The sequence below is a fragment of the Narcine bancroftii genome, chromosome 12 (genome assembly GCF_036971445.1).
Source record: "Narcine bancroftii isolate sNarBan1 chromosome 12, sNarBan1.hap1, whole genome shotgun sequence".
Lineage (NCBI taxonomy): Eukaryota > Metazoa > Chordata > Chondrichthyes > Torpediniformes > Narcinidae > Narcine > Narcine bancroftii.
In genome coordinates, this window is record NC_091480.1 from 95,722,238 (window position 1) to 95,736,051 (window position 13,814).

The 13,814-nt window shown below is 40.8% G+C and overlaps 1 protein-coding gene across 6 annotated transcripts in view; it reads left to right on the forward strand.

The window, feature by feature from the left end:
* Positions 1-13,814, forward strand: part of LOC138746664 (rho GTPase-activating protein 27-like) — a 148,503-nt gene that overhangs the window by 107,230 nt on the left and 27,459 nt on the right. For 4 of the 6 annotated variants that reach the window (XM_069904951.1, XM_069904954.1, XM_069904956.1 and 1 more), the window contains 6 exons: positions 516-650; positions 3,212-3,298; positions 3,744-3,811; positions 7,370-7,457; positions 9,563-9,667; positions 11,837-11,935. In XM_069904951.1, the coding sequence (XP_069761052.1) occupies positions 516-650; positions 3,212-3,298; positions 3,744-3,811; positions 7,370-7,457; positions 9,563-9,667; positions 11,837-11,935 (582 nt within the window). The remainder of the gene's footprint in view (positions 1-515; positions 651-3,211; positions 3,299-3,743; positions 3,812-7,369; positions 7,458-9,562; positions 9,668-11,836; positions 11,936-13,814) is intronic. The other 2 variants (XM_069904952.1, XM_069904953.1) reach the window with 2 other exon arrangements.

Below are 13,814 nucleotides of genomic sequence, written 5' to 3' on the forward strand. Positions count from 1 at the left end.
TTTAAATTCAAATCGGATATTGTGCATCGAATCTTCTCTAAATTTAAACATGATATAACATCACGTAACCATTGAGCAACACTGCCCGCCTAGCCAGAAGGAAAATAAAATACATTCAAATCAATACCAAACAAGGAAGTTAAATGATTAGGCTTAAAATTTACTTTAAAAAGTACAGAAAAAACTTGAAATACTTCCTTCCAGTATTTCCCAAGACTCGGACATGTCCAAAACATATGAATTAGTGAAGCATCTCCACTGTTGCATCTGTCATAATGAGGAGATGCATCCACATAAAAATGAGATAGTTTGACTTTGGACATGTACTACTTTAAATTGTAGGAGGGAGTGGCGGGCACATAAATAAGAGGCATTAACCAATTTAAAATTACATTCCAAGTTTCTTCAGAAATGGAGATTGTACACTTTAAACCTTGCCAATGTGATTTAGATTTGACAGATTCTAAATCTCAGTGTGGGCAAGAGGAATAATTGATGTGTTTATTTTTCTCCAGTATGAAGTTCCCTCAAATCGACACAGTTCAGGAAATGGAATAGACCAAGAGGGAAGTTTAATTTTTTCTAACTGGCGCCATGGCCAACAGACACTGAAAATAATTCCTCCACTCCGCTCTGACACGGAGGAAAAGGTGAGTGATGAATTGGTCTGACTTGTCTATGTGGAATCTTTGGCTGTTGATGGGGGTAAACAGACCACGGCAGTCCTGACTATGGAAGGATGTTTGATGGCTGAAGGAGAGTTTGAGTTGGAAACTATATTTTGGATTTTTTTGGAGTCTTGTTGGCTTTGTGATGGGGTTAAGTTCAGATCAAATTGAAACATTATTCTGCATGAATGCAGTGTTAATGTTCATATTCCTGGTAAACAGGAACAAAAATATTTATTTGCTAAAATAAATAAAAATGCATTTTTATAGTCCCTAAAGCAAAATTTCTGCCAACATGTGTAGAGATTAACAGAAGAATAGAAGAAATGTAATCCACTTGCCCCACCATTGAAATTGGCCATAATTGATCTTCCCCCAGGATTCCACACCTTCTCTGTGCCAGTTCCCCATCCCAATGGCAACATTTTATTTTGCAAGTTGTCAGAGAAAGGAAATGATTTCCATCGGAAGGAGATGTGCATTATGATTTCTGCCATTTTTGAATAAAAATTATGGTTTGTGCTTCCTTTGTAAAGCTTAAGTAATTTGCCATTGGATTCTTTCCTCTGTTTGCGACTTTAACTGACTACCAGTTGTTGCTGAATAAGTATCGATGCCAAACACTTTTTAAGTGGGAAAGAGCTAATCCAACTGGTTGTTCTCCTATCACCCTCAGTGTCCGAAAAGATTCCATCATGGCCAATACCAGTTTGTTTGGTGCGTGCGCCAAGTTTGAGATACTATCAGCACTGGATTGTAAACTCTTCACTTCGATGGTTGACCAAAATTGTCATTTAACACCAAAAGTCATAGAGCAGAAATAGTCCATTGAGTCTAAACCATTTTCATTCCCCCCCCCCCCCCCCACCTTTGCCTGGCTTCCCCCCCTCCCACCTTAACCTTTGATGTTTAATCAAGAACCTATCAATCTCTGACTTAAATGAACCCAATGACGTCCTCCACAGCACCCTGTGGTAAAATAAATTCCACAGATTCACCACCCGATGGCTGAAGAAATTCCTCTCTATCTTTATTCTAAGTGGACCTCCTTCAATCCTGAAGTTGTGCACTTGACAAAACCATGGAAAACAACCTTTCTACATCTGCTCTGTCTATCCCTTCAACATTTGAAATGTTTCAATGAGATCTCCCCTCATTCTCCTAAATTCCAATGAATACAGGCCATGAGCCGTCAAATGTTTCTCATATGATGACCCTTTCATTTCTAGACTTATCCTTGTGAACCTCCTCTGAACCCTCTAACATCAGGACATCCTTCCTTAAATGAGAAGCCCAAAACTGCTCAGCATGCTTATAAAGCACACTGTCCCCCAAGGGTTCCGGATAAAGGATCGTGTACCTGTAATCGGGTGTAATTTGGCAGCATGGGCTTGGGGTTCAGAAGGGCCTGTGACTGTGCGGTGTGTCTAAATTTAAAATTATTTCTGAACAGATGGCAGTATTTTCATCTGCTTTCAAAGGGAGACAGCAACTATAATAGAAATAGCTTCTAAGATGCAAATATGTTTTTGGGACCATCCCATTAGAGTAACAAGGAGATGAAAGTTTATATAATTGTAAAAATTAATTATGGGTGGTCCAGCTGATGATTCCAAAAATCTGTTGTGTGGGCATACAAATGAGTATGGATGAGCTGAAACCTAAATGGTTTGTTGAGTGATCTGCACTGTGTGGTGTGTCACAAAGGGCGGTTCTGTATGTGTTTCACAATAGCAGGAATAAAGGACACACAATTCATGCCACCTCACCCCCGTTGTTCCCACTGTCAGTGCTAAATACTGGACGTAATAATTGAATTCTCTGAGATCACTGGATTGCATTTCAATCTCAGTCAATATACCTTGCTTTAGAGATTGGACATCAATAGTACCAGATTTAGGAAATAGATTGCAATATGCAGCTACTATTACATAAGCACAAATAACCAAAGATTATATTCAGTAAAAGTCCTAAAATCCGGATTGCTTGGTTGGTCTGAATCTTCCATATTCTCAAACAGCACCTTTAAAATTCAAATTTTAAACAGGCACATTTTTGATGGTTTGTGAACCTGTCCCGCATCGGACTTGTCAGCCACAAACGAGCCTGCAGCTGACGTGGACTTTTTACCCCCTCCATAAATCTTCATCCGCGAAGCCAAGCCAAAGAAGACAAAGAAGAAGAAGAACGAAACATTTTTTGTTGCCTCTTGCGCATGCACTCAACAAGCCCAGATTCTCGGGCGGTCCAGATTTCTGGTCTTTGACTATGCTGGTGTGTTTTAAAGCTTAGTGAACCCAATATTTCATTCATGATGCATTAACATCAGATGTAATGTTCATTCCATGCTTGGTGAAGAGGTACAGCATCTCCAGTGATTTTTGGGGATCAATGACCTGCAACACTCTGGTGAGAGTCCTTTGTGTCCATGACCTCCTATTCAGAATCCTTCAAACAAGTGGAAAATTGTCACATGGTTTGAATGCAAGCAACTAACTGTGAATAATGATTAAATTAATTAATTTCTGTTCTGTTTCCTTAAGGCATCATTTGCTGCAGACAGGCGAAATGCGTCTGATTTTAGTGCTGAGCTTGAACTTGGGCACCGTGTTGAAATCCTTCTCCCTCGTGTTAGTGTTTCCAGTTGCGCGTGAGGCCACCCCCTGCTTCACACTTATTCACCTCCTGTAACCCCATAACACAGCCTGACATGGTCCTTTAATTTCATCTGAGTTGTGTATGGTTTTTCATTCGGGATCCTATCAGCTCATGACTTTTGAAAACTCAGAATTTTTAACAAGTGGCATTTCTTCTTCAAGTGCAATCTCCACCTCATGCCTGATGCCCTTTCAAGCCTTTAACAGTCTCTTTGTATTAACTGAGGCCACGCGGTCACACCGTGGACCTTGTAACCACTGCTGATATTTCTGGTTCTCATTCATCTCCAGCATGCAGCTAAGTTCTGTTCCCCTTTTAATGCAGCTATTCTCCAAGAGTCTGATGTGCATGAGCAGAACTTGGCTTTCATTGCCCTTCCTTGTGTATTCATGCGATTTTTTCCCTTCAATTGTTTAGTCCCAATTGCTGGACAAAGCTGGAATTCTAAACAAAGCCAAGGTGGCAGATAATGGGAAGCGCATCAGGTGAGAAGTCTTTTGATCTTGCAAGAGGTTTTGTGGTTCTGCAATTCTTCCGTTAAATATGCAGCTAAATTCCATGTATATTAATTTGTTTATATAAGTAAAATTTTAACGAAAGCTTCAGGACAGACTGCTTCCTTCCAGCTTATTTTCTCACTACTAGTTAACTCTATATATACACATACACACACAAATCATTGCTTTAAAGTGTATCTTGGATCTGTGCGATTACACCATGAATATCAAATATTCTTCACTGTTTTCTGTTGTATTTTGTTTTGAAGTGCAGAGGACATATTTTCCAACAATGCTTTCTGATTTTAAAGTGGTTACTGATCAGTCTGTGAAACGTGAAAGCCTGCAGACACATTGATCGTAGTAAAGATGTGACTGTGATGAAAACTGAACAGGTCACACTGTACATACAGAGCAGCCCAAAACCTTGGCTATGTATCTTTGCTACTGTTTATGAAGTATGCCATGTGACCCACTGAGTTTCTCCTGCATCATGTTTTGACTCATTTGTCCATAATCTTTATCTCACCCAACAAGCTCTCTGATGGTTGAACGTTTCACTGAGTAATCCTTTTCCTTGTAATGCTTCAACAGCAGGTCAGGTTACTCCTCCTCCTCACGTTCTCCCTCTTCTTGTTCAGGAGTTGTATTATTTACTGTAGGGGTCATGCACTGACATAGATCTAATCATAATGAGTTCTCTTATTTGCTGCTTCACTTCTATCATTGTTATTCCTAATATTTGAACCATTATAGTTAGTTTCTCAATGCCAAAACTTGAGTCCATCTGGCCAATTAAAACCTTTCTGCACAGAAACTTAATGGGGGTATTCTTGCTCAGGTTATCCACCTGTTAAAAATAGAAGACTGGTTTCATGGTAGCTGACCCCAGGGATATGTGGCACTGTATGAAACATTTTTGACTTGTCTGTGTTTTATTGTGTTTCTTTACTAAAATTCTCTCTTCTGAAGATGTTGGTTCCATCTGGAATTACACCATTAGTCCTCAGTGAATTCCAGCTCTTTTGACTATCTGAGCCTTGGTTCAGTTGCCTGATGTTACTCAGTTCTAGTTAGTAATAGACAGAATTGGGAACCCTTCAGAAATTAGTGCCTTTGTAACAGAAATGGGATCCAACTTGGATCTTTTCTGGTGCAGCTAGCTCAGATGCATTACTAATCCACCATGCTTCAGGTGTCAGTGTGTGGTGTAGACCCCATGAGCAAATTGCAAAGTCCTTGAGTGACACAAGATGCTAGAGTCTGGAGCAAACTGTTGAAGGAGTTAAACAAGAAAATCTGCTGTTGTTGGGGTAAAGTGCAATGCACAAATGTGCTGGAGAACATCAGCTAGACTTGCAGCATCCATAGGGAGTAAACAATTTTGGGCTGGACATAAATGATGAGTTTCTCCAGCATTTTTGTACGTTGCAAACTGTTGGAGGAACTGGGCAGGTCGAGCAGCATCTCTGGGAGTTTGGGGGGGGGGGGGCGGTGGCGGGGGTGTGAGGATTTGGCCAATGTTTGGGTCAAGGGCCTACATCAAGATTGAGGGGGGGGGAAGACGAGAACGGGCGAGGTAGGCTCATAGGTTAAAGAGAAGAGAGGGATGATGGGCAGAAGGAAACAGGTGCAAGAGGATGTGGGTGGAGTTGTGAGCCAGAAAAGAGGGTGATAATTGGAAGTAGATAAGGTAAAGAGAAGCCAAGTTGATTCAGGAGGGTGTGAATGTTGCTATCCCCTACCACCACCGGCTCCATCTGCCCTTTTCTCCATCTATCTATCATGGAAGGGTGACACGGTTAGTGCAATGCTGTAACAGAGGTAACGATTGGGACCACGGTTCGAATCCTGCTCTGTCTGCAAGGAGTTTGTATGTTCTCCCCTTGTCTGCGTGGGTTTTCTCTGGGGGCTCCAATTTCGTTCCATCATTCAAAGCATACCGGGGTTGTAGGTCATTCGGGTGAAATTGGACGGCACGGGCTCATGGGCCGGAAGGGCATGTTACTGTGCTCTATGTCTAAACTTAAATTTAAACATAAATCATCCACCCCTCAGATAAATCTGCTTCCCCTCAGATACTGCTTGATTTGCGGAGTTTTGCTCAAAAGTCCTTTGGTAATGGAAACTAATCCCAAAATCCTGTGCTCAGAGACATGAAGATTTTTTTAAAAAGAAAATAATTAATCTGCACTTCTTCTAACAAAGATCATACCTATCGACTGTAGGGGTTAATTTTACCGTTTATTGCCCCAGTACAGTTTCACACAACAGAAAATACACAGGTTATTTGGTTGTGGTGAGGGGGAAAGGTGGGTTTAGATAGCAAATATGTGAGTTTATTCTATGTGCCAGGATGTTTGTCTTGCCATTTGTGTCCCTAATGTATGCACCTGCTATTAGAATCTATGCTCTCCCAAGAAACCTTGTTATCATGCAGTATTTTATTGCAGTTCTTGATAATAAACAAGGCTGCTGGAAGAAGTCTTTGCCATTATTTCCTCAGTGATAGAACAATGTGGCTTTTCTCTATTTTATTGTAAGACCATGCAATGCATAGCTCAATATTTTAAACCCTGAGAATGTGATTATCCTTCACTTGTGAAAAATCAGGATTTTCTATTTCATTTAATGCTGAGTTGAATATTGGTAGATGTCATCCAATTTTGCCCCTGAATCCCCTACTTAGCTGTTCCTTATCCATTTCTCAGTCCCAATTATAATCACTTTAACAAGTATGTGAAAACTCTCTCTAGCCGCTGCAATACAAATGATTGTTTTTTTTTCCCGATCCTTAGCAATCCTTTGTTAATGCTTCAAAATCCTGCTGGGGTTTTCAGTTTTCCTTTGTGCATTTGTGTTGTCTGAGGTGCCTCATCCCTTGTAAAAGTTCATGAGATTCCAACTTAAATCATCTGACCTCAGGAAAGTGCAGGGAAACACCGAGCCCAAATGTTTGGCTTCACTGGGGGGGGGGGGGGGGAGGAGTCAAAATTCTGTGCTGAATCTCAAATTATTTTTTCTGAGGATTCCATCCACTCAGAACTTTAAGACTATAAGATGTAGGAGCTGAAATCAGATCGAGTCTGCCCTGCCATGTAATAATGAGCTGATCCATTTTCCCACCCAGCCTTACTGCCCAGCCTTCTCTCCATATCCTTTGATGCCCCAACTAATCAAGAACCTATCAATCTCTGCCTTAAGTACATCCAATGATCTGGCCTCCCCCACCACCTGTGGCAACAAGTTCCACAGACTTATTGCCCTGTTGAGCTATTTAAACTGGATATGTAGACTAAAGAGGGTGGGAGGTGTCATCTATTCACCATAAGACTCCTCATTTCACTAATTATGGGAAGGTTCCCTCCTTTTTTATCTCTCTGTCATCAATAGTTGACAGTCTCTACTTATCCACATGATGCTTTGTTCAGTACCATATATGTACTTTCAAACACTGTCTGCTTGTATAGTTGAAAATCAGCCTTTGATCTTGTTTGCATCTAAACCTGTCCAAGCTGCTTTCTTGATCCTTGGTTTTAATTTCAGGAAAAACTGGTCGTCGTCCTGGACGGTTCTACAAGGCGGAATACTGACATTTTATAAAGATCCCAAGAATCAACCTGCTGGAAATCTGGTAATAATGTTTAAACTCCAATACCAGGAGTTAAATTAATAACTGACTGCAAGATAAGAAGGGCAGGTTAGCAGCTGCTTTAGAACTTAATTGATCATTTTTGCATTGAGGTCTTAGTTTAAATATCATAAACTAAACCATGGGTTGACTTAATGGGGAACTTTACACATGGGCAAACATTCACAAGGGCGATAAGTGAATGCTGGGACAAAGACATTAATAGACAAAAAACAAATAGTTCCTGTGTGTCATTGATTGGGGTGTAGTTAATAGGCATGTACTGGGGAGAAGATGGGGCTAATGGGTGTTTGATGGTTAACATGGGCTGGGAGGGCCAAAGGACTTGTTTCTGTACTGCATTTCTTTGACTTCAATTGGCTTAAAGTTCTCGAGTGAGAGGACAAAGTACTTTAGAAAAGTACTGCTCAAGCATGAATGATGACAAAACATTGCATCAAAGGGAACAGGTATAGAGAGACTGGGGTGGGGGGATTGTGTGGGAATTCAGATCTTTGCAGAAACAAGCAAGGAGACCGTTTTAAATATCAACGTGATAATTTGTGGTATTTGGTGCTGGAAGCCGGTGTACCCCATCAAAGATGGGACTCGGAGGAGGTTATGGACGGCACGGATTTTGGATAAACTGCAGCCTGCGAAGAATTAGGGTTGGAGTTATTGATAACGTTTTATTAAGAAGTGACAGAATTGGGCCATCTTTGAGCGGTGAATAGGGGTGGTCTTTTAATTGAGACAAGTGGAAACTCACAGGAAGACACTTTTTTTTCCCCCACATTCAATCTTTCCATTTTTATGTTTTGTTTGACCAACTGCTGTGAATTGTTAACTGAGATTTACTGTTGTCAAAAATATGTATCAGGGAGGAAGAGGTACAGATAATAAACCAAATGATTTGGATCTTTATTGATTGCTAAAAAATAAATACCAAATGCTGGATGTTTCCCCAGAAGTGATGACTGAAGGAAATAGACCAAATACTCCCCCTCCCTTGGCCCACCCCACCATTCTTCCTTCCCCTTTGCGATGTAATTCCTTCAGCGAGGCCAGTGAGCTGAAAACTGAGTCATTTGGGCTTTGTGTCATAGTTTATGATGAGAGAATATGAATGACTGCCCCTGAACACATCTATTTTCCCTTTACCACAGAACTCAAGGACGTGTCAATAATTGTGGCTGTTTCAATGCAGCTCAGATTGAGACCACTTAATGGAGCCACTGCTCTGAAAACAAAATGGCCTCTTTATTCTCTAGTTCCAAGTATGGACAGACACTAGGAAGAATGACAATAAGCTTGGATATCATTTTAACCAAGAGTTGAGAGTATCATTATGGCCCAATACTTTGTCAAGTCAAGTTTATTATCATCTAATTGCACAAGTACAACCCGACGAAACAGTGTTCTCTGGTCCTTGCACACAACCAGACATAGCACACATACAAACAAATAATACATGTGCAGGACAAGTATTCATATATACAAATAAATATTTCATCAATATGAGAGCCTCGGATGGTCAGTGTGAGCGGTTCCTTTAGTTGTTCAACATTCTCATTGTCTGTGGGAAGAAGCTGTTCCTCAGCCTGGTGGTACTGGCTCTGATCCTCCTGGATCGTTCCCGACGGGAGTTGCTGCAAGATGCTGTGTGCGGGGTGGAAGAAGTGTTCAGCAATTTTGCACGCCCATAAGACTCCTCATTTCACTAGATCCCTAATTATGGGAAGGTTCCCTCATTTTTTATCTCTCTGTCATCAATAGTTGACAGTCTCTACTTATCCACTTGATGCTTCATTCAGTACGTGGTGGGTGAGGGTGAGGGAGACTCCAGTGATCCTCTCTGCCACTCTTTTGGTCCTGTAGATTGACCTCCAAGGAACACATGTTTGTTGCATTAAACTAATAGGATACCAATCGCTGGATTCAGCAATTCCATTCCACATTTTTTTTCTTTACTCAGAAGCAGGCAATTGGCCAGATTAGTCAATCCTGTAGATTGACCTCCAAGGAACACATGTTTGTTGCATTAAACTAATAGGATACCAATCGCTGGATTCAGCAATTCCATTCCACATTTTTTTTTCTTTACTCAGAAGCAGGCAATTGGCCAGATTGTGCCTGAATATACGGTAGAACTGAAAGGAGCTACAATCAAATGGGCATCAAAGGACAAATCAAGCAAAAAGAACGTGTTAGAGGTGAGGGCGTGAATTTTAAAAGTAAAGAGTGCAAAGAATTGATTTCTTGTTGGATCAATTGCCCAATGAACTGGCTTAAAAGAAATGGTAATATGGGGAAAAAATTAAAATGGGGTCATTTTCAATTGTTACATGAACTTTGCTCATTGGTGTCGCCCATTTACTCTGAACCATCGGGCTCCTTCTGGTCATTGTTCGATTAGACCTTCCTGTATTTTCTCCTTTTCAATGGAGGTGTCAATCTATTTAAATTGTTTTTTTTACAAAATAATGGTGAATAAATTCAGACAACCATATTCTTTATTCATCTATTAGTATCCACCAGAGATACCTGTGAGCCTGAAAGATTTTACCATTCATAGTGAGACCAATGTTGAAAGTCTGCTAATATATATCCTGTTGTTCGTTTTCATGGTGAAGGTTGTTTTATGAAGACAACTGAATGTACAAAAGAAAAACTGATGTGCAGCACGCATAAAATATCCACCAACGGTTTTCTCCAAAGTTTGGTGAATCCCTTTGACAGGCTATTGTGTGTCAGTGAAGGGTTGTTGGGTAATGGGGCACATATTTAGGGTGTAGTAATCAAAGTGAAATGGGTCATGACCAGAAATCAACTTTGACCCTTGGTAGAATAGAGGAAGAGTTTCCATTTAAAACCTGGTTGTAGATTTGTCAGGCAGTTTCACACCAGATGGCAGGTACAATTTCAACCTTTTGTTTGCTTTTAGACATTGCTGCATAGGTCATTGTTGGATCAAATTGGTGTCAAATCTTTTCTTCTCATTGGGATAAATTAACTTGTCTTATCTCTCTGAAGGGAGCCACTAATTGACAGAGGAATTAAAATCATAAGATATTGGAGCAGAAATAGGCTATTCAGCCCATCGAGTCTATCCTGCCATTTAATCACGAGCTGATCCTTTTTCCTACTCAGCCCAACTGCCCGGCCTTCTCCCCATGACCACTGATCCCCTAGCTAATCAAGACCCTATCAATCACTCCCTTAAATACTCCCAGTAACCTGGCCTCCATAACCATTTGTGACAACAAATTCCTCTGGGTGGTGAATCTACTACTGATTCTCCAACCCACAGTATTTCTTTAGTAGTTGCTGCAAAAGTGCATTGAAAGATTTGAGAACGGGAATATTTCTACAAAAATTAAATGATTCTCATTTCTATGCAAGGGGCAAAACATTGGGCACTGTGGGACCTGCTGAATTCCTCCAGCGTTTTATGTAAAGCATCTACAGACTTTATTGTATCAATAAGATCATTTTGAATTTTTCAAATCCCTTCACTCTCCTCTGCAGATATGGGTGAAATTCGATAGGCTGCAGACGCTGTTCCATTCAGGGCCCCAAACAGTCCTTCCAAGTGAAACAAAGTTCCACTCCTGAATCTGCAGGAATTATCTACTGAATCCAGTGCTCCCAATGTGGTCTCCTCTACACTGAAGAGACTGGACACAGACTTTGTTGAGCACCTCGGCTCTGTCCACCACAATAGCGTGGATCTCCCATTTCAATTCTCCATCCCGTTCCCTTGCAGACATACCTGTCCGTGGTCTCATGCGCTGCCAGGCTGAGACCACAACACCTCATCTTCAGACTGGGCACCGTCCGACCGGGTGGCATTAATACCGACTTCTCTGGCTTTTGTTAAAACCCCTGTTGTCTCTCCTTTCCCTGTCTCCTTTCGCACAGACAGGATAAATTCTCACCAATCCTTTTGTTGGTCTGGATTCCTCCCTAGTATTTGAATTCTGAGACTTTCTGATACATCCTGCTTCTGTCTTTTCCCTTGAAGAAGGACTCAGATCCGAAATGTTGGCAGTAGATCTTTGTCTCCTATACATGCTGAAAAGACCGGCTGAGTTCCTCCAGCATTTCGCTGTGTTCTACAGCTGCTACATGTTGTCCATCTGACAACTCTCAACTCTGAGATGGATGGTTCCCTCTATGACACCAATACTTATGACCCCCCCCCCCCAATAAATTAATTAAAGCTAATAATAATTACTGATGGGATGAGGTGGCATGAGAGCTTTGCAGAAAAGCTAAACATCCTTTGTAGTGATTAAGAGTGGGAATTTCATTTGCAACCTGTAATTATCCAGATTGGCCTTGCATTCCCTGTATATTAATAATAAACTCTTTATTTCCAGTTGAAAACGAAAGGAGGTTCAGAGTATCTCATACAATATGACACAGAGTCAGTCATCGGAGATTGGTTTAAGATGATCAACGAGAGTATCCTTCAATTGGTATGTGCCTGTGAATGAAACTAGATTTTATTTTGTGTGGTATCAGGGAAGATCATTGAGGAGGGCCAAAGGATGTCTGAAGGCCAGTGGAAAGCATTTGTTTAAATGCGCACCACGCTCATTGAACATTATTTTCCTTGGGGAAAATGGAGGGGAGCATTCATCTTCAGCTATTGCAGCCCAGATGGATAGGTTCTCCCAAAAGAATGCTTTAGCATTTTGACCTAACAGCAAAGCAATGGTGCAAGGTTGTGGTCTGTTCAGGGTGGTGGTAGCTGTCTGACACGGGAAGAATTTTTTTTATTTCTCAGTGGCTGCTAGTGTTGGGAATTAAAACATAGTTGTGTATGTTGCTTCTCATTTGCTTACAGGGCCCTCCATAATGTTTGGGATAAAGACATATTTTTGCTTTATTTGCCCCTGTGCTTCACAGTTTTAAATTTGTAATCAAACAATCTTTATAGTGCACATTCCAGATTTTATTCAAGGTTATTTGTACATATTTTAGTTTGAGCATGTAGAAACAACATCAGTTTTTATACATAGTTTCCCCTCATTTCAGGGCACCATAATGTTTGGGATATTTGGCTTCACAGGTATTTGTGAGTACTCAGGTATGTTTAATTGCTTCATTGGTGCAGGGATAAGAGAGTTGGGATTGCTTCTAAGCTTTTGATCACTTTTGGAGTCTGTAGTTTCTATTTTTCAACACGAGGAAAGTCAAAGAAGCCGTTATAAGGCTGAAAAACAAGAATAAAACGGTGAGAGAAATTGCCCAAACCTTGGGATTACCAAAATCAACTGATGGAACATCATTAAGAAGAAAGAGCGTACTGGTAGGCCAAAGAAGACCCTGCTGTTAATGGTAGAAGAATTCTCATCATAATGAAGAAAAATCCCAAACACCTGTCTGACGGATCAGAAGTGGATATGTCAATAACTACTGTCTGCAGAAGACTTAATGAACAGAAATACAGAGACATGCCTTTAGGTTAACCACAGTAACAGGATGGCCAGATTACAGTTTGCCAAGAATTATTTAGAAGAGCCTGCAGAATTCTGGAAAAAGGTCCTGCAAACGGATCAGTCCAAGATTAACCTGCATCAGAGTGATGGCAAAAGCAAAGTGTGGAGGTGTAAAGGAACTGCCCTAGATCCAAAGCATACCACCTTATCTGTGAAGCATAGTGATGGGGATGTTATGGTCTGGGCATGTATGGCTGCCACAAGCACTGGTGCATTTATCCTCATTGACGATGTAACTGCTGATGGTAGTAGTAAAATGAATTCTGAGATATATAGAAACATTTGCTCAAGTTCAAGAAAATGCCTCGAAACTCATTGGACAGTGCTCATGCTAAAACAACAAACGAGGAATTTTTCAAAGCTGAAAAGTGAATGGCCAAGTCAGTCACCCGATCTAAATTCAATTGAGCATTTCTTCCATATGTGGAAGAGAAAATTTCAGGGGACCAGTCCCGAAACAAGCAGGAGCTGAAGATGGCTGCAGAAGAGGCCTGGCAGAGCATCACCAGAGGAGATGCAGAGCATCTGGTGATATCTACAGATCACAGAGAATCACACAGTCGTTGCATGCAAGGGCAATGCAACAAAGTACGAAACATGACTACTTTAATACATGTACCATTGCCATGTCCCAAATATTATGGTGTCCTGAAATGAGGGACTATGTATAAAAAGTGCAGTCATTTCTAATTGGAAAGCCAAAATGTTCACAAATACCCTTGAATACAATCTGGAATGTCCACTTTAATCACATGTGAATTGTTTGATTACAAATTTAAAATTGTGGAATGCTGGGGGAAAATAAAGGAAAAAAGTGTCTATCCCAAACATTATGGAGGGCCCTGTATTATAT